This window comes from Pleurodeles waltl, chromosome 8 (genome assembly GCF_031143425.1).
Source record: "Pleurodeles waltl isolate 20211129_DDA chromosome 8, aPleWal1.hap1.20221129, whole genome shotgun sequence".
Lineage (NCBI taxonomy): Eukaryota > Metazoa > Chordata > Amphibia > Caudata > Salamandridae > Pleurodeles > Pleurodeles waltl.
The window spans coordinates 18,795,288-18,817,102 of record NC_090447.1 but is presented as its reverse complement, the minus strand read 5'-3'; the positions used below and the strand labels follow the sequence as shown (position 1 = coordinate 18,817,102).

At 48.6% G+C, this 21,815-nt stretch overlaps 1 protein-coding gene across 1 annotated transcript in view; it reads right to left on the bottom strand.

The window, feature by feature from the left end:
• LOC138249307 (TRPM8 channel-associated factor homolog) overlaps positions 1-17,099 on the bottom strand; it is a 68,160-nt gene extending 51,061 nt beyond the window's left edge. The window contains exon 1 of the mRNA XM_069203264.1: positions 16,483-17,099. Within this exon, the coding sequence (XP_069059365.1) occupies positions 16,483-17,099 (617 nt within the window). The remainder of the gene's footprint in view (positions 1-16,482) is intronic.
• Positions 17,100-21,815: the final 4,716 nt, after the last annotated feature.

Here is a 21,815-nt window from a genome sequence, read left to right as displayed (position 1 = left end):
GGGCCCCGTGTCTCAAGAACCGCTGAACTGGGCCCCGCCGTCTCAAGAACCGCTCCGCTGGGCCCCGCCGTCTCAAGAACCGCTGAACTGGGCCCTTCAAGTCAAGGAGCGCTGAACTGGGCCCCGCCGTCTCAAGAACCGCTGAACTGGGCCCTTCAAGGCAAGGAGCGCTGAACTGGGCCCCGCCGTCTCAAGAACCGCTGAACTGGGCCCTGCCGTCTCAAGAACCGCTCCGCTGGGCCCCGCCGTCTCAAGAACCGCTGAACTGGGCCCTTCAAGGCAAGGAGCACTGAACTGGGCCCCGCCGTCTCAAGAACCGCTGAACTGGGCCCCGCCGTCTCAAGAACCGCTCCGCTGGGCCCCGCCGTCTCAAGAACCGCTGAACTGGGCCCTTCAAGGCAAGGAGCGCTGAACTGGGCCCCGCCGTCTCAAGAACCGCTCCGCTGGGCCCCGCCGTCTCAAGAACCGCTGAACTGGGCCCTTCAAGGCAAGGAGCGCTGAACTGGGCCCCGCCGTCTCAAGAACCGCTGAACTGGGCCCTTCAAGGCAAGGAGCGCTGAACTGGGCCCCGCCGTCTCAAGAACCGCTCCGCTGGGCCCCGCCGTCTCAAGAACCGCTGAACTGGGCCCTTCAAGGCAAGGAGCGCTGAACTGGGCCCCGCCGTCTCAAGAACCGCTCCGCTGGGCCCCGCCGTCTCAAGAACCGCTGAACTGGGCCCTTCAAGGCAAGGAGCGCTGAACTGGGCCCCGCCGTCTCAAGAACCGCTGAACTGGGCCCTTCAAGGCAAGGAGCGCTGAACTGGGCCCCGCCGTCTCAAGAACCGCTGAACTGGGCCCCGCCGTCTCAAGCACCGCTCCGCTGGGCCCCGCCGTCTCAAGAACCGCTGAACTGGGCCCTTCAAGGCAAGGAGCGCTGAACTGGGCCCCGCCGTCTCAAGAACCGCTGAACTGGGCCCTTCAAGGCAAGGAGCGCTGAACTGGGCCCCGCCGTCTCAAGAACCGCTGAACTGGGCCCCGCCGTCTCAAGCACCGCTCCGCTGGGCCCCGCCGTCTCAAGAACCGCTGAACTGGGCCCTTCAAGGCAAGGAGCGCTGAACTGGGCCCCGCCGTCTCCAGAACCGCTGAACTGGGCCCCGCCGTCTCAAGCACCGCTCCGCTGGGCCCCGCCGTCTCAAGAACCGCTGAACTGGGCCCTTCAAGGCAAGGAGCGCTGAACTGGGCCCCGCCGTCTCAAGAACCGCTGAACTGGGCCCCGCCGTCTCAAGAACCGCTCCGCTGGGCCCCGCCGTCTCAAGAACCGCTGAACTGGGCCCTTCAAGGCAAGGAGCGCTGAACTGGGCCCCGCCGTCTCAAGAACCGCTGAACTGGGCCCCGCCGTCTCAAGCACCGCTCCGCTGGGCCCCGCCGTCTCAAGAACCGCTGAACTGGGCCCTTCAAGGCAAGGAGCGCTGAACTGGGCCCCGCCGTCTCAAGCACCGCTCCGCTGGGCCCCGCCGTCTCAAGAACCGCTGAACTGGGCCCTTCAAGGCAAGGAGCGCTGAACTGGGCCCCGCCGTCTCAAGAACCGCTGAACTGGGCCCCGCCGTCTCAAGAACCGCTCCGCTGGGCCCTGCCGTCTCAAGAACCGCTGAACTGGGCCCTTCAAGGCAAGGAGCGCTGAACTGGGCCCCGCCGTCTCAAGAACCGCTCCGCTGGGCCCCGCCGTCTCAAGAACCGCTGAACTGGGCCCTTCAAGGCAAGGAGCGCTGAACTGGGCCCCGCCGTCTCAAGAACCGCTGAACTGGGCCCTTCAAGGCAAGGAGCGCTGAACTGGGCCCCGCCGTCTCAAGAACCGCTGAACTGGGCACGCCGTCTCAAGCACCGCTCCGCTGGGCCCCGCCGTCTCAAGGACCGCTGAACTGGGCCCTTCAAGACAAGGAGCGCTGAACTGGGCCCCGCCGTCTCAAGAACCGCTGAACTGGGCCCCGCCGTCTCAAGCACCGCTCCGCTGGGCCCCGCCGTCTCAAGAACTGCTGAACTGGGCCCTTCAAGGCAAGAACCGCTGGCCCTTTGGCAGACGTGGCAGGGCAGGATCTATCTCGGGCAGGGCTGCAGGATGTCCTCTGGCCAACTTGCCTCCTCCAGTGGCAGTGGGGTCTGTTATGGACTGTATGGACCGTGGCTTTGCACTCCCCAGGATGGCCCAGTGGGCAGGCCACCCACTGTATGGACTGTATGGACTGTGGCTTTGCTCTCCCCAGGATGGCCCAGTGGGCAGGCCACCCACTGTATGGACTGTATGGACTGTGGCTTTGCTCTCCCCAGGATGGCCCAGTGGGCAGGCCACCCACTGTATGGACTGTTTGGACTGTGGCTTTGCTCTCCCCAGGATGGCCCAGTGGGCAGGCCACCCACTGTATGGACTGTATGGACAGTGGCTTTGCACTCCCCAGGATGGCCCAGTGGGCAGGCCACCCACTGTATGGACTGTATGGACAGTGGCTTTGCACTCCCCAGGATGGCCCAGTGGGCAGGCCACCCACTGTATGGACTGTATGGACTGTGGCTTTGCACTCCCCAGAATGGCCCAGTGGGCAGGCCACCCACTGTATGGACTGTTTGGACTGTGGCTTTGCTCTCCCCAGGATGGCCCAGTGGGCAGGCCACCCACTGTATGGACTGTATGGACAGTGGCTTTGCACTCCCCAGGATGGCCCAGTGGGCAGGCCACCCACTGTATGGACTGTATGGACAGTGGCTTTGCACTCCCCAGGATGGCCCAGTGGGCAGGCCACCCACTGTATGGACTGTATGGACTGTGGCTTTGCACTCCCCAGAATGGCCCAGTGGGCAGGCCACCCACTGTATGGACTGTTTGGACTGTGGCTTTGCTCTCCCCAGGATGGCCCAGTGGGCAGGCCACCCACTGTATGGACTGTATCGACTGTGGCTTAGCACTCCCCAGGATGGCCCAGTGGTCATGGAGTCCCCTCGTGGATCTGGCGTCGTGTACTCAAGTGGCTGAGGTGCCCCCCCTTCCCTTCCCCCTGAGGTGCCTGTCCTATTTTCTTTCTGATGCCCCTGCAGTGTTCTCTCCGTGGAGTTCTTGTCGTGGGACTGGGCCTTGCCCCTTTGCACAGGACCCCTGTGATCCACGGACAGTGGTTGGACTACATTTAGTAGCTGTGTATATTTTGTACATAGTTTATTTATTTATTGGGATTACTGGTGTACATATTTCAATATATCTGCCCGTTTATGATCTCTTATTTTGGTCTTTGCATTATTTCGGACGGGGGTGGTTTGTGGGTTGTGACAGTGATCTGTGGGAATGCATTGATGTGTGTGTTGTAGTGGGTGTGGGTGGGTGGGTGTGTGCCGGTAATCTTTTCCCTCCCCTGTGTCGTAGGTGCAGTACTCACCGATGTCTTCCGCGCCGCCGGGCGTGCTCCTGGTATATGAGCAGGTATAGGAGTGCGGGGATGACCTGCAACTCTGGTTCCATACTGCCGGAATCTCGCGTGGAGTGCGTAGAGGTGAGCGTTTTCCCGTTCGTAGTCTGTTTCCGCCGTGTTCTTATCGGCGGTGCTCCCGCCCCGGAAAAGGTGGCGGATTGGTGGGTCGTGATAGGGTGGGCGGTACATTGTCTGCCGCCTGGCTGTTGGCGGGGACCGCCGCGCTGTTTGTTTGTACCGCCGTGGCGGGCGGAGTGTTAATACGGCGGGCTGTGTTGGCGGTTCCCGCCAGGGTCAGAATTGCATATTTTAGACCGCCGGCCTGTTGGCGGCTTGGCCGCCGCTTTATCACCGACCGCCAGGGTCAGAATGAGGGCCTATGTTTTATAAAATTAGCAACAATAATACCAACAATACCAACACCAATGAATTATTATGAAACACAAAATGATAATTGTTACAACCATGTTACTGAAACCTGTTTTAAAAACAACAATATTCTCGAAAACAATATTAGGCACTAATGAAAAAAATATTCTTTACAACAATATTTTATGACATGATATTTTTCAAACACAATATTTTTTCTGATATTTTTTCTCTTTTATACTCAATATTTTGCCCAAACAACAGATCCTGAGGAGGCTTCCTGAGAGCCTGCTCCTAGCCCTCCAATACAAGACTGAGAGGTCTCCACACAGAGTCATGGTGACCAAGCAGTTCACCCCACTTCCTTCGAAGGCACTTCCTTGTAAGAAACAAAGAAGGCAAAGCTAGAGGGCAGCTGCTGCTCCTCTATTATGGTGGAGGAGTGTTGACCTAATAAATAAAATGCTGCAGAGTTGAAAAATAAAATGGTGATAAAGGTAACTTATTACCATTTTATTTTTCACTACTCACAAGTGAAGAGTGGGCCATTGCTGCTGAGTGGCAGCATCAGGGAGGAGTGTTGGGCACTTAAGTTTATTGTGAGCATGTCGGCCAGCAAGACATGTGCACTTTAAACCTCTCCAACCCAAGCTGTCTTAGACAGCTGCATAGAGCAGGCACACGCCCCCAGTGAGTGAGGGAGCATCGAGCCTGCATGCTCCAACCAATCCTGGTGCATCTTGCCTGCTGCTAAACATTATCAGCAGCATGATAACAATGTTTGGAGTGGGTACGTCTGTTGGCTCCAAAACCACATGCCCCCAAAAAGACTAAGGAACACCGAAGAGAAGCGGACAGGAGGCGAGGCAACGGATAAGTACCTATTTTATTTTGAATGTTATGACCCACTGACAGGCACAGTGAGAAACTTGCACTACCTTCAGCCCTAACTCCAGAGCTCTCAGTCATGGTCCATTATAAACACTGTTTATAACGAGCCATGATGGAGAGCTTTGCTGTTGACCCTAAAGGTATTCATCATGTGGGTCGAAACAACTGATTTATCTGCTCCACCACTGATGCCTATCACCAGCCACCAGTGAAAGAGGGTGTCCCACTTACACCTCTTTGGTTCTGGTAGGCCCATAATCATACCCATTAGGGTTTTGTTCAACCTTTAAACAAACCCATTTGTCTGGGTATGGAATGTGTGGAGAATTTGTATATAAACCCCCGACTCATTCCACATGGGCTTTGTTGGACTTGGCCCTCTGTGGGGGGTCACCCCCAAACATTTTGCTTTTAGCCATGCTATTTCTGAATTCATTTTTTTAGGACTCTGTGCACTTTATCACTGCTAACCAATGCCAAAGTGCTTGGGCTTTCTTTCTAAAACATGGAACAGAGAGCCCACCTCTTCTACGTTATGCCTGATGCCACCCTTTACCGACCAGAAAAAGCAGATAATTGTGACATTGCCTGCTCTTTACAAGGCAACACTTTCTGCCACTGGCTTCAGGTGGCACAGGACCTCACTTGTATAGTGCCAGACTGTTAGAAATTGAGTTTTTGGTTGCCTGAGGATGAACCTTAGTCAAACAGCAACCACAGGCCTAGCCAGGTTGTGTCAGGCAAGCCCTAAATTAACCTTTGTCACCCTCTGCTGGCTTAGCACAGAACAGCCAGGTTTGACTTAAAGGCAGTGTGCAACATATTTGTGCAACACTGTAAACAGTAGAAACAGTGAACACACCACACAAAATAAATCCAGAACTTGAGTTATGAATTTGTAACCCCTTCGCTGCCAGGCCTTTTTCCCCTCAGATGCCAGGCCTTTTTTTTGGCTATTTGGAGCAGTTCGCGCGTAGGCTCTCATAACCTTTTTCACATAAGCTACCCACGCCAAATTTGCGTCCTTTTTTTCCAACATCCTAGGGATTCTAGAGGTATCCAGAATTTGTGGTTTCCCCTGTAGGAGACCACAAAATTGGCCAAAACACAGAGAAACTTTCATTTATTTTCTCAAAAAAATGGGGTAAAGGGGCTGCAGAGGAAGGCTTGTGTTTTGTTACCTGACAAAGGCATCAGCAAAGGTTTTCTGGTGCTACAATCACCAGTTTCCCAGCTTTCAGGACCAGGCAGACTTGAATCATAAAACCACACTTTTCAACACAATTTTGGCATTTTACTGGGACATACTCCATGTTTACTATTTTTTGTGGTGCTTTTAGCCTCCTTCCAGTTAGTGACAGAAATGGGTGTGATTCTGGATCCCAGACATGTCCTGCCTTTATGAAAAGCAAACAAAATGCTGAATTCAGCAAGGGGTCATTTGTGTAGATCCTACAAGGTTTTCCTACAGATAATAACAACGAAAATAAAAAAATATTGAAATTGAGGTGAAAAAACAGCCTTTTCTCTCCACGTTTTACTCTGTAACTTTTTCCTGCGATGTCAGATTTTTTATAGCAATATACCGCTATGCCAGTTGGACTCTTCTGGTTGTGGGGATATATAGGGCTTGTAGGTACATCAGGAACCCTGGGTACCCAGAGCAAATAAATGAGCTGCACCTTGCAATGGGTTTTCATTCTATACCAGGCATACAGCAATTAATTTGGTGAAATATAAAGAGTGAAGAATAGGTATCAAGAAAACCTTCATATTTCCAAAATGGCCACAAGATAAGGTGTTGTGAAGCAGTGGTTATTTGCACATCTCTGAATTCTGGGGTCCCCATACTAGCATGTGAATTACAGGGCATTTCTCAAATAGACGTCTTTTTTACACACTGTCTTACATTTGGAAGAAAAAAAATGTAGAGAAAGACAAGGGGCAACAAGACTTGTTCTGCTATTTTATGTTCCCCCAAGTCTCCCGATAAAAATGGTACCTCACGTGCGTGGGTAGGCCTAATGCCCGCGACAGGAAAAGCAACATAGACACATCACATTTTTACATTGAAAACTGACGTGTTTTGGGGAAAAAGTGCCGAGCTGTGGATTTTGCTCTCTAGCTCAGCCGGCCCTTAGGAAAACCTACCAAACCTCTGCATTTTTTTAAACTAGACACCTAGGGGAATCCAGGATGAGGTGAATTGTGGGGCTCTCACCAGGTTCTGTTACCCAGAGTCCTTTGCAAACCTCAAAATTTGGCCAAAAAACACTTTTTCCTCACATTTCGGTGACAGAAAGTTCTGGAATCTGAGAGGAGCCACAAATTTCCTTCCACCCAGCATTCCACAAAGTCTCCCGATAAAAATGGTACCTCATTTGTGTGGGTAGGCCTAGTGCCCGCGAAAGGATATACCCCCAAAACACAACGTCGACACAACACATTTTCCCAAAGAAAACAGAACTGTTTCTTACAAAGTGCCTAGCTGTGGATTTTGGCCTCTAGCTCCGCCGGCACCTAGGGAAACCTACCAAACCTGTGCATTTTTGAAAACTAGACACCAAGGGAAATCCAGGATGGGGTGACTTATGGGCTCTCACCAGGTTCTGTTACCCAGACTCCTTTGCAAACCTCAAAACTTGGCCAAAGAAATACTTGTTCCACACATTTCGGTGACAGAAAGTTCTGGAATCTGAGAGGAGCCACAAATTTCCTTCCACCCAGCGTTCCCACAAGTCTACTGATCAAAATGGTACCTCACTTGTATGGGTAGGCCTAGTGCCCGCGAAAGAAAATACCCCAAAACACTATCTGTACATAGCAAAATTATCAAATACAAAACTACCTGTTTTTGCAGGGGGGCACCTTCGTTTTGGTCCTGGGCTTGCCAAGATGCAATGGAGTTTGGTGCAGGTTCCAACTGTGTCATGGTGATATGGCGAGTCTGATGAGGCTGTGATGCGGAGCGTCGGTGTCGTCACGAAGGCTGCCATTGCCAGAGATGCGGGGGCCTTGCAATAAAGAAAGCACTAGAGTGTTGGTTAAGAAAGTGATATGCCAGTTCTCATTTCACAAAACAGCGGTGATGCATCAGTTCTGCCGACGCAGCTGATGCGTTGGTTTCACTGGAGCAAACACTTTAGGCCCACTTCCAGGGGTCCAAGACTGGAGTGGCATCACTTCGCAGGACAGACTCACCACTGGCAGAGTCCAGGTGTAGAAGCAGGTTAGTTGGAAGTCTTATGTCCCCAAGAGTTCAGATCAGGACCCCAGCCCTGCTAACCCTTGGAGTAACTCTGGGTTCAAGTGATACAGGTCCAGTCCCTCTCACCCAGGCAGGGGAGCAAAAATGGACACCAGCAAAGGAGAAGTCCATCAGAGTGGCAGTCCTTCAGCAGCACAGCAGTCCTTCTTCCTGGCAGAATAGTCACAGCTCCAGAAGTGTACTGAATTGGTGGTGTCAGAGGTCCAGTACTTACAACCAGTAGGGCCTTTGAAGTGAGGGATACTTCAAAGATAGGTCTTTGAAGTGCACAGAGGTCCTGACCTTCCAACCCTGGCTCCAGACTCAAGAATATGTAGCCCTTTGAGTGAGGACAATTCAGATGTAAGTGAAGTTTGGTCCAGCTCTTCCTTCCCTTCAAGACACATCTAAGCTCCCTTTGTGTGTACATATCTAGGGGCAATACACAAAGCCCAGCTTTCACACATCTCAGACAAATGATCAGAGACAGAAAGTAGACACCAAATGACTAAAGTAGGAATATGACAAATTTCTAAAAGTTGCATTTTCTGAATTGCAATTTAAAATCAAATTCACCATAAATTGTGATTTTAAATTGTGATTCCAGAAACAACAAACTCAAAATGTTTATTTTTTCCAGACTGTGAATTACACTCATAAAATGGAATAACGTGGTCCAAATGTTATCTAATGGGAGAGATAGGCCTTGCAGTAGTGAAAACGACTTTGGGGGATTTTCACTATCAGGACATGTTTAACTTAAAAGTACATGTCCTGCCTTTTAAATATATTGCAGTCTGCCCTCTGGGTTGTCCAGGGCCTACCTTAGGGATGACTTGTATATATAAAAAGGGAAGGTTTGGACCTGGCAAAAGGGTTATTTTAGCAGGTCGACATGGTTGTGTGAAACTGTACAAACAGGCTCTCCAAAGGCAGGTTTGAGACATGGTTAAAGGGCTACTGAAGTGGGTGGCACAATCAATGCTGCATGCCCACAAGTAGCACTAAATTTACTCGGTGGCCTGGGCACATGTGGTGCATCATACTAGGAAAGTAGAAGAAAATTAAGTATTCCAGATGGGGACAATGTTACCATGTTTAGTGGAGAAAGCACAAGCACTTTAGAACTTGTTTGTAGTGGTAAAGTGCACAGAGTCGAAAAACCATCAAAAACGAGGTCAGAAAAGCGAAGGAGATAGGCAAACAGTTGGGGGGAAGATGACTCTAAGGTTGTCAGGTCAAACATGCATTCCCCCAGCTGTAAGTGGGGAGAGCCACCTAACCCCTTGGTAGTTCTCTTTACTAAGGCAGAAGAACCTCAAGAGATCATTAGCATTGGTGTCATCTGATCCCACGCTATGTTCCACCATAAAGTCCATTCCATGTAGGGAGATGGACAACCTCAACAGTTTTGGATTCCCACCCCTCACCTGCATGAGCCATCAGAGGGGTCTATAGTCAGTCTGAACCAGGAAGTGAGTGCCACATAGGTATGTTCTCAACTTCTTAAGTGCCCAGACCACAGCAAAAGCTTCCCTCTCAATCGCACTCCACCTCTGTTCCTGTGGAAGTAGCCTCCTACTAATGAAAGCTACTGCTCATCTAGGCCCTCCTTATTCAGCTGTGCTAAGACCGCTCCTATGCCATGTTGGCAAGGAAGCATCCGTTTACACAACAAATTGTTTAGAGAACTCAGGTGCCTTGAGTACGTGTTGTACACATGTCTTTCTTGAGGTTATCAAAGGCTGTCTGACATACCTATGCCCAGATCAACATTTTGGGCTTTTTCTTGGATGTCAGCTAAGTTTAGGGGACAACAATGGTGCCATAACCCTCAACAAATTTGAGGGGCATTTGAGGGGCGATTAATTTACCCTGGTGGGACTGTCTGCCCCAGGGTTATTGTGTCTGCTTCCTTGCCTGAGACTGCTGCCCTGGTGGGACTACCTGTCCCAGGGTGCCCTGTTGCTTCCTCTACCTGCCACATTGATTCCACCTGTGTGAGGGAGGAGGTGTCTCATTGCGCTTATAGCACTGACTCTTCCCCCGCAGTGCGGGATGCACGTGGGCCTTCCCTGGGCAAAGCCCGGGCTAAGGGCGGGCCTGTCCATGTCTGTCGAAGCCCAGAGGAGGCTGGCCTGGGCCCCCTCTCTTTCATTTTTAATTCTAAACCCACTGCTGGTTGTCGTGGCCTTTGTTATTACAAATAAGGTATTTAGAGGCTTGAATGTCTCTGGGCAAGTAGTTCAACCGCCTAGTAAATCAACTGTGTAACATTGTTTGTGAGACCCTATTAGGTGGTGCTAATTATCTTTCTTGGGGACGATAACAGGGAAATACCAGTAAATAACGAGTAGGTTCCCCCTTGAGAAACAGCACTAATAACAGGGGTTGAGTAGCTTGGGACCAAAGTTAATTAAAGTGACAGATTATGGGGAAAAGTAAAATGGCTGAACTTCCCCTGGCTAAGGAGAAAATCCCCAAGAAAATAAGAAATGCAGGGGAAAATTGTACCATTTCCGAGATTGATGACCTAATAGAAGAGGCTGAATCCTTGCTGTGTGCCAAGTCCAAATCATGGGAAGCACCCGATAAACAGATCAAGTCCTTCTATACAAAAGATAGGGCCACCAATGGCAAAAGTCACCGATGTGAAGGGGGATGCTGTTCGGCAATCAAGCCACCAAAGACCCGATATTATAATGGAAAGCGATAAGAGATAAATGCACATCTGCACAGGCCCAAATGCCAGCCATCAAGCCAAAGTCAAAGTATTGAAGAGAAGGGTGCAGCACCAGGGTGCTACAAAATCTGCTCCAACAGGTATACTGTCCTGGAGGAGGACGTGTCAAACAACGCTTGACAAAAAGATTACAGATACTTACTCACAATATGGCCCTGTAATACAATTGTCTAAGGAGGGAACAGTATCATGGCATCAAGACCAGGACAGCTGCCTGAAATGTAAAAGGCGGGACAAAGTAAACCTACATGAGATCATTGGTAATTTAACGCAAGAGGTTAAGGAGTTAGGGTGTCTGGTAGAAACCCTGCTGGTTTATACCAAGGAAAGGGAGGGAAAGGGAATCAATAGATAGGCGCATAGTGTATAAAAGGAAACTCACCAAGACCCGAGCATTTACTAGGCAGATGTTCAATTCCCCCACAACCCATTGCACAGTTCAATCAAAATTCCAAGCAGTGCAATGCTACTTATATATCACATGGGCATAGAGAAACAGACAATAATTGCAACAGCAGGCCAAATGATTGTATGGATCTCCAGGTATGAGCGTCCCATAAGGATATTCGTAAAACCTTTTGGGAGGGCTGTTTTAAATCTTGGCTGCTAGAGATGGAAGCAAGGTATCCAGCTAAAGCACATATTATACCGCATGACAGGAGGACAACTAGCTCTGAAAACATGCGATATTCTGAGAGAAGTGTAAGGCAACCCAAGAACATATAGGGCCTCATTACGACCCTGGCGGCCGACGGTAAGCTGGCAGTAACACCGCCAACAGGCTGGCGGTGTTCTGCCAGCTATTATGACCGTGGTGCAAAAGCCACGGCCATACCGCCGGCCTCTCCACCATACCGCCAGGCTTTCGCTCCGCTACCCTGGGGATTATGAGTCCCCGACCACAAGCCTGGCCACGGTGGTAAACACTGCCATGGAAAGGCCGGCCAGCCATGGAAAGGTTGGCTGGCGGTAAGGGGGACTTGGGGTGCCCCTGTGGGCCCCTACGCTGCCCATGCCACAGGCACAGCCCCATCGCGCATTTCACTGCCCAAATTTTGGGTAGTGAAATTCTCGATTGGTGCTACTGCACCCGCTGCACATTAGCATTGCTGCCAGCTCTATTATGAGCTGGCAGCAATGTTGATGTGACTTTTCCTGTTACCGCCTGCTGGCCCAGCGGAAAAGTCTAAATAGGGAGCCAGAAATACCACCAGCACTGGCGGTATACTGGCGCCGCAGCTTCAGCGGTCTTCTCTAAAGACTGCCGAAGTTGTAATGAGGGCCGTAGTCTATTTAACAAATGTGCTGAAATTGCATCAATCAGGTGGGGAAGATGGGGGCTCCCTTAAAAATAAACTCACCCACTGGATCATGCATAAGCAGCAATGTTCATCATTTATTCGTTCAGACATCGTGAAAGTAGAAAGGTTGTCAGGAGGTAATGGGAGAGACGACGCTATTGCACTGACAGTGAGGAATAAGAGACTAATAGATGGTCTTATTGCTATGGAGCTGAGATCTGGTGCTTCCCCTAAACCCATTATTAGATTTAGATTGCACAGCCCTTCTTCTCCTGACCCCTTAGTTTTGAGGAACAGCCAAAGAGGGATGGGTCTGTCAGCATTGACCAGAAGAGATACTGACCTTGAGACAGTAAACTGACTGACTCAATTGGGCCCATCAATCCAGGGCCAGAATGCAGGTGCAACAATAGATGGAACCCTCGGTGAGAACAGCCAACAGAATTTGAGGCCTGGGAGGAAAGAGGAGCTAACACTTGGAAGCAATGATCTTGCAATATCCCAGGGACCCGCAACAAGCTCGACGTTTCCATCAATTAGATATCCTATACAATTTGACCTTAATGACATCACAGAAACTGACATCTTATGAATTATGACCCTGAATCTCCTGGGATTAATGTCACATTACTTTAACCCTGAAGACATCATAACGAGTGACAATATTGACATTCCAAAACAGACAAATATCTGTTTTAGACACCAGGTATTATAGAGTGCTGACATGATCTTTTAAAGGGGTGGGGCATACTTGCCCTAAATTGTAGTGAATAAGGGAAGCAAATGACATAGCCCTCATCTAGCCCACACCTGCCTAACACAAGGGGAGACCTCTTGGGGTCTCTTCCCGCGGCGGGAATCCAACCGGCAGCCGTCCGCGCCTTCGCAGCACCACTGCGGTCTCCTGGGGTCATCCGGCAGGTTGTGTGGTGAAAGCCTTCCTGGGCCTCCTACCTCTGCACTAGGATGGTGCGGCACAGTCCGCTCTCTGACCCCTCTGTGGGGGAGCCGGCTTCCTTCTCCTCGGCGGCCCACCCGCGGCAGTCCCAGGCTCCTAGAATGGATGTCTGTTGGTGCCCCTGGGTTACTCCACGAAGTGTTCCTGTGCCCGAGGGCACTGTTTGGAAGCGCGTGTGTCCATGCCCACTTGCCGGCCTCAAATTCTCTCGCACGTCCGAGCGTGAGGGGGTAGGTGACCGCGCAACGGCACAGGGCACTTTCCTGTGCCTGCGGGGGACAAAGGTTGCACTGCCAAGTGCTCTTCACGTGCTGGGGTGACTTAAGCAGAGCTCTCTCCAAGTGCTTCAGGAGGATAAGGCAAAAACACTCTTCCTGCACTCCTTCGATGCAGGGAATGGTGCAGGGGAACAGGGGCCTCAGCACCCAGCCCCTGGAGACAGAAATGGGGAGCACAGGGCTGCAAGGCACAACAACAGGCCAGAACAAGAGTTGCAGACAGTGGCAGATCCTCCTAATGATCCAGCAGGTCACAGGTCAGCACAGCAGCCACAGTCCAAGGCGGTGCCTGGTGAGTCCTTCCAGCAGCATTCGGTGTCCTCTTCAGTAGTCCATTAATGTCCAATAATTGTGGGGGAAAACCCTGTACTATACTCAGTTTTGCAAAGCAATGTTAATGAGGGGGAGAAGAATTTCCAACAAGTTACAACTGGTTCCAGGAGTGTCCCCTCTCTCCTCCAGCACAGGCTCCAGACATCAGTTGGGGGTAAACAAGCCCTTTGTGTGAGGCCAGGGCACAGCCTTTACAAATGCAGGTGTGGCCCGCCTCCCCTTCTCCCAGCCTAGGAAGACCATTCAATATGTAGATGCAGCTCTGTGACACCTCCACCCTCCCTGTGTACAGGCTGTCTGAAAAGTATGCACAAAGCCCAGGTGTCATTCTGTTCAGACATGGATTGGAGTCAAGCTGCAAAACACCAGTCATAAGCACAGACAAAATGCTCACTTTCTAGAAGTGACATTTCTATAATGCTAATAGAACAACCTACACCAGTAAGCAGCATTTCTCACTACTATTACAACCATACCAAACATGCCTACGCTACCCCTCATAAGTCAAACAATACCCCCCTAGATTTAAGGCAGGGTAGCTAGGGCCTACCTTAGGGGTGACTTACATGTAGTAAAAGGGGAGTTCTGGGCCTGGCAAGTACAGTTAGATGCCAGGTCCCTGTAGCAGTACACTGCACATGCAGGCCCTGCGCTAGCAGGCCTGAGACAGGTTTGACAGGCTACTGATGTGGGTGGCGCAAGCAGTGCTGCAGGCCCACTATTAGCATTTAATTTACAGGCCCTGGATATAGACATAGCACTGTACAAGGGACTTTCAGGTAAGTTAAATGTGCCATTCAGGAATAAGCCAATCATACCAAGTTTAAAAGGGAGAGCACATGCACTTTACTACTGATCAGCAGTGAAAAAGTGACCAGAGACATAACATCAGCAAAAAGGCTCAGAACAATTAAGAGGAGGAAGGGAAAAAGTCTGGGGCATCACCCTATAAAAAGTGCCAGGTCCAACATCACTCATTCATATTCAGTCTTACTACAACTCACTCACACTCACAAGCACTTATTCATTCTCACTCTTACACTCACACACTATCACCCACTCATTCTTTCTCATTCACTCCTGCTCATTGTTTTTGACTCACTCATACTTACTCATTCACTTGTGCTCATATTATTCTCTGTCCCACAATCTCACACACTCTCATTCATTTTTTCACTCACTCTCACTTGCATTTACTCACACTCTTGTTCACACTTACTCAGGTTCTCTTTCACTTATATTCACTCCTATTCATTGCAGTTGTTTGCACTCATTCTCACTAAGTTTCAGTTGCTCATTTGCCTTTCACTCTCACTCACACTCATTCTCACTCACACTCCAACATCCTTCATGTTCATTATTATTCATTCTCAATCATCCACTTTCATTTACTTGAAGCCATTCTTACTCTTGCTCATTCATTGTCACTCACTCTGCCCCACTCATAGTCACTTACTGATATCCAGTCGCACTCATTCTCACTTGCTACCTGTCAGTGACTCTCAGTTATTTCACTACTACATGCTCACAGATTCACACGCTCAACAATATGACATTGTCACACTCACACAACCACACTCTGACTCAAAAGCACCCACACAATTTTCTTCACTTACCTCAGCTGCCCGGTCTTATTCCAGATCCTGGGGCAACACCTTTATTACATTTATAGTGAATAATATATTATTATTCACTAACAGTGTAAATAAATTGGCTTTAGAGTAACTTGTCACCACGTTCCTGGCTCTGATTTTGCCACATCTGAAACCAGGTGTCACAAAGGGGAAAGCCAGTCGTAGCTGTGACCTCTGGTGGCCCCTAAATGATATCCATGCACTGCCACATCCCCACCTCTATCAGTCTCGCTTCTACATTTGAACCTACTGTCACACCTCACACATACCAACATAATTTTAATCATTCACGAGTCAAGTGTCCCAAAACTCCTCCACCTATACAGAGTGCCAGTATTTTTAGGGGCGAGCGCAAAGCGTTCCGTCTCTCTTCTAATCTCCCTTTAGGGCAGTGGTCTCCAAACTTTTTAATGCCGCACCCACCCCCAGTTGAAAAATAAAAATCACTGGGCCCGCCACTCAGAATTTTTCACAATTATTTTATAAAGATGGCAATGTTTAAATATGTCTAGACATATTTAAACATTGCAGTTAAGTACTGTTACCTTTTTAAAAATGCAATAACATGCTTCTGCTCAAAACAAAGGCCTGTTATCTGTACAATGCTTCTTTTGGCCAGAGTCTGGCTCCCCCTTGGGATCTCTTGAGGCCCCCCTAAGTGCCCCCCCCCCAGTTTGAAGACCACTGCTTTAGGGGGATTTTAATCACGCCCATGTTACAACAGTCACTTTTATTGGTTTGTGGGCTTGCCTTTTAAAATCACCTTGTTTTCATTTGTGAAAGGCATGCATACGTTGTGCCTTTTCCGGTGGTTAGCCCTCCTCAGGAGCACTGGTAAACTACTGGAAACATACAAGGTTTCATGTTTTCCATATGGTTTCTGGACTACTTTTTCTCTGTTTTACACAGCGTGATCACGCTTTTTTTTTTCTTCACTTAATGTGGCAAGAAAAGTCCAGTTAGGAGTTTACACCACTAACAGCTCTAACGTAATGCGAGACCCGTTTCATTGCAAGCGCTTGTTTTATTTTATACATTTGTACGAAGGGTTTTAGCATTTGCGAACCCTCCAAATCAGTAAATCACAGTTTGAGAATGCAAAAACCTTTTTTCTTATCTAATACATTTTCCAAATCGCTAAAATAGGTTTTGAAATAGATTCTGCTTCAGTATTTGGAAGGGATGTGTTTTGGGTGTTCCTTTCACATACTAAGTTGGTACCCTAGGTATGTATGTAGGTTTTTCTGATTCAATATCAGCCACCACAATTTAAGTTTGATCTTGTTTTCACTCACCGGACAAGCAATGGGCAAATCGGGACTTCTTTGGAGATTGAGAAAACTCCCCTATCTCCATAGTTGGATGTAAAATAGATGCCGGACACATTGATCACTTGGTTTCCAGGAAATTGAAAGCAGACATTTTCTGTGCTGTTTTTGTTTGCCCAAGGCCAGGCTTGACCTGCAATGAGAAGGCCACCTCCCTTCTTCACAAATGCAATAAGCTCTTTCTTCTGACTGGCATTATAGGCATCCATGCAATACACACCAAAGGAATCCTGAAACACACCAGTGGACTGCACCTTGATGTCTTTATCAGAGAAGGTCTTCACCAGGGAGTCAAGGTTAGACTGGATGCCAACCAAAGCATCTGCTGATGGTTTCAGCCAAAGGAAAGCATTGAGGAGGAACTGTGAGAACTTTGGGCTATAGAGATAGGTCTCATGAGCGATGGCCACAATCCGACCCTTCCCGTACTGAGAAGCTGCGATGAGAACTTGGCCAGAGTCACTCACGACCACAGGGAAGGCTTTATCCCCGATCAGGAGCAGCTCACAAGGAATGGCACTTCCTGTAAAGTCCAAAGTGTCAACACCTTGAGTCAAGGCTCCGAAAGATTCTCTGAGGGCCATTTCAAAGTGGTTCTTGTTCCTGAAAATATATAAACAAAAACAGAATTAACAGTAAACATCTTTAAATAAGACAAATGTGCTGTTCTTTGGCTGGATAAACTATGTATTAAAGGAATGTGTTTTCAAATGTATTACTCCTCCTTGCATCGTGAAAGAAAATCTATACCTTCTGATGGAACATTGACAACCACTATTTTTGGGGTAGATTTGTGGAGAAATGTTCTGATAACATCAACTTCAACTCTGAGAGATGCATAGGAATGTTTGTTTTTTCTGTAACCTGTATCTTGCATTGGAAATGTCCCATCTCCCTCTAAACCACAACAATGTCAGCACCATCAATGTTTGGTACTGAACCCCAAGCAGGTTTCCTCATCTGTAGCCGAGATGTTTGCAGTTGGTCAATCTTCCACTAATGGTCTACCATCTGCATCTGTCAGGGTAGGGGAAGGGATTCTACTTTAACAAGCTCCCAGGGGTGATAAATGTCCTGGTGCAGCAAAGTTCCCAGGCTCTTGCCATTGATGAGTACCACCTATAGTCTGCCAACAGTCTGCAACGGTCTGCCCACCTTATGACGAGGGTCTGGGTCTATCATTGCATGTGCCCTAAGGTTAGAAGACCTCAGCCTCCCACACCAGGCAGACCTCATCACAGACACATGCAGCCCAAACATGGCTATTAGGGACTGCCAGAGGTGGCAGGTGTGCCCTTTGGCACCCTTGGCACTGCTCCTGCAGCATCTGCACACTTCTAAAAAGAGGGTATGCTATGGGAAATGCAAATTATTCAACAAAACATAAAACACATTTAAAAACTCCCTTCTTCTTGTTTCTCTGCTGAAAACAAAAATAATGTTATATAAAGCAATGCCTGTTTCAGAACACTGAAATAAATGTGTGCACATATTATTATGCATAAAAAAGCAGACCTTACACATCTTGGGCACGAAGGAATGAATGATTCAATCAACCAATCAATGACAAGACTTAATAAGAGCAAAAGTGACCTCATAGAGGTATCCTAGGACTGGGCCATAAATATTTTTGGTTTGTCCAGCTGAATACAGACAACTTTATCTCTTCACAAGATCTCAAGTCAGCACAACACACAACATACAGTAGACAAAATACACATAGGGTTCTGATTCAGCCCCCTTAAGCTGTCGCTTTGTTTAGGTGAGCCCCCTTCAGGGATTGGCTCTAAGGGTGTCTGTCACTTTTCGATCAGCCTACAACAGTTGGCATATGTGCATATTTTTTGCATTTAGAGTTGTCAAAGGATTTTGGGGGCAGAAGCTTTGAATTTATGATCCAATATCAGCTTTTCATGCCCTCTTTGGGCAGGTCACTGACAGAGTCCAGGCACGCTCGTCCAAATTCTAAATGTGATTACACATCTAACATTCAGGGATAGTGATATGTGTTTTTTAATATTGCAACACTGCAGCAGCTCACTAATATTACTGCAAATAATATCTGCCACTGACTGCCATTTCTCATATGCAAGGTCCTGTTTAGATCTAAAAGGAGCTTTTTTTATGGTTGTTGCATGTTGTTAAAAAATAAACAACATTTGTCTGCAAAATAACCCATTTTTGGGCAGGCATCCAGGAGTAATGTTTTGACATTTTAGGGTTGATCCAGCCAATATATGCCCACATAGCAGTATTGGGATATTCTCCTGATTTTGAGATTTCATCTTTGTGGAAAAAGTTATTATTATTGTTGTAATAGCTCGAACAATAATTCTTCAAAATTGGCGATCAGCAGTGACCTGAAAGACCAACAATGGAGGGCCAAAATGTTAAGTACTGAGGAGTTAGAGCATCGATATGTGTTAAGATCTGGATCGCATAACAAATTTCTGCAATTATGTGAGGCAAAGAGATATTGTGGTTGAAGCTGGCCATCTTGTGCTTGTAGAGGTAAAATTATACAGAAGTGTACAATCTTTAGGCAGAAGTTTGAGGGTCTGAGAAATGTGGCATTTGAACACTGCCTAATATCATGTTGCGTTGATTCACTGAATATGTCAAGACAGAAGGTTGAGGTTGTAGGAAATGTGCAATACAAAATTATTTACTGGTTGCAGATACACTTGATGGTAATTGAACATTACCTTATTTTTTGATGTGTTGGTTCATTGCAAATTTCGATTTGAAGGATGTATGAACTCTTCCAATAAAAAACCATTGTCTGCAAAATGTCTGTAATACACTCCCACACATCACTTGTATTAAAATTAAAATAAAGGAAATGGTATTTAAAACAATTTATGTTTAAAAATCATCCAAGGTCCTCGGGGCAAGACTGTGTGGAGAACAGAGCCGGATCTATCATGGGGCCCCTTGAAAGGATGGGGCCCTGGGCAAGAGCCCACTTTGCTCATGCCTTATAAAGTGCCTGCATAGGTGATAAGGGCCCAAAGTAGTTACTCACCATGCGATGCAAAGCATGGCCTGTTGTCAGCAATTGGGCTGGAACTGGCACTTAGGGGCATATTTATACTCCGTTTGCGCCGAATTTGCGTCGTTTTTTTCGACGCAAATTCGACGCAAAACTAACTCCATATTTATACTTTGGCGTTAGACGCGTCTAGCGCCAAAGTTCATGGAGTTAGCGTCATTTTTTTGCGTGAACACCTTCCTTGCGTTAATGATATGCAAAGTAGGCGTTCCCGTCTTAAAAAATTACTCCGATGCATATGCGTCGTATTTATACTCTCGGGCAAAAGTGACGCCTGGGAGTGGGCGGGTCTAAAAAACCCGCATTAGCGCCGGATTTTAGCACCTGGGTCAGGGCAGGCGTTAAGGGACCTGTGGGCTCAGAATGAGCCCAGGGGTGCCCTCCCCTGCCCCCAGGGACACCCCCTGCCACCCTTGCCCACCCCAGGAGGACACCCAAGGATGGAGGGACCCACCCCAGGGACATCAAGGTAAGTTCAGGTAAGTATATTTTTTTTTTTTAAATTGTGGCATAGGGGGGCCTGATTTGTGCCCCCCTACATGCCACTATGCACAATGTCCATGCCCAGGGGACAGAAGTCCCCTGGGCATGGCCACTGGGCAAGGGGGCATGACTCCTGTCTTTGCTAAGACAGGAGTCATTTCAATGGGGGTTGGGCGTCGTAAAAAAATTGCGCAAATCGGGTTGAGGCGATTTTTTTGCCACAGCCTGACTTGCACCATTTGTGGACGCCCATACGCCATTTTCCCCCTACGCCGGCGCTGCCTGGTGTACGTCGTTTTTTTTAACGCACACCAGACAGCGCCGGCGGCTAACGCCGGCTAACGTCATTCAATAAATACGGCGCCCGCATGGCGCTTCAGAATGGCGTTAGCAGGCGCTAATTTTTTTGGCGCAAAACTGCGTTGGCGCAGTTTTGCGTCAAAAAGTATAAATATGGCCCTTAGAGTCTTATGACAAGTCTGGCCATCACTAGAGTGCCAGACTCGCGGTGGCGGTCCCGACCGCCGCGGTTTTGAGGGTCCAGCTGTCAAATTAAGAGTTTGGCAGGCAGTCAGACTGCCAAAGGACCAACGTCTCTTCCAGGATCAGTGATCCCGATGGGATGATGACAGTCATGGTTGTAATCAGCCACGGCGATGCTAAAATCAGTGCCGCCATGCTGATTGCAACCTTGTTCTCCGCAGAGAACAAGTGCAGGGGCAATGGGGGGGCTGCACTGCCCATACCAATGGGATGGGCAGTGCACTGGTCCCCCTGCCCAGCACCCTTGAAATGTGCACTGTCTACTGTGCAGACAGTGTGCATTTGAAGGGTACTGGTGCCCCCCTGCATGCTGCAGCATTTCTGCCAGCTCTACTATGAGCTAGGAACAATGCTGCTACACCATTCCCTCTGGGCTGACCGGCAGAAACCTTGGTTTCTGTCAGTCAGCCCAGAGGGAAAGTTGTAATGAGGTCAGTGGGGAGACTGCCAGCACTGAGGCGGTCTACTCATCGGGAGTTTGGCAGTTGGATGTTTCCGTCCGCCAAATTCCTAATGACCCCCTTAGTCTGGTGGCTTTAATGCAGAGTCTGTCTGTCTAACCTGAAGATGAGTTTTGTGTCATCCTCATGGGACAATGGCATGCCTCTGAAAGATCTGGGCCTGATTTGGAGTTTGGCAGAGGGGGAAACTCCGCCACAAATGAGAGATTATCCTCTCCTCTGCTTTACAATCCCATTATAGCCTATGGTGACCGTAATAAGACGGACGGGATATCTGTCACGTTTGTGACCGAGTAACCCATCTGCCAAACTCTCAATCAGGCCCCTAGTCAGCTCGGAGAGGGGTTGAATGAATGTTAAACAGAATGAGGGGAGAGAGGTGATCTCTGTGGGACCACACAACCTGCTGCAGAGTTACTGGATTTAAACCTTAAGGAAAATTAGTGACTTCAGAAAAAAACCTCCTATAACTCACACAATTAAACGTATTTACATTACCACATGATCCTCATAACAAACGCTGTGGAGAGTGGGACCCAGCTGCTGCAATATGACACACATGCAAGAACTGAGTTGCTCTAGCAGACAGCATGTGTGGGGTTCCTGGCACTGGCATGGCTGAGGGCTTAGAGTGTGTGAACTGTGGTGCACTCATGGAGCTGCACCCGAGGTCCCAGTACTGGAGCAGCAGAGTGTACTGACTGCGAGCACCTCAGTTCACAAATTGGCATATGGGTGCATTACACGCTAAAATATAGAAA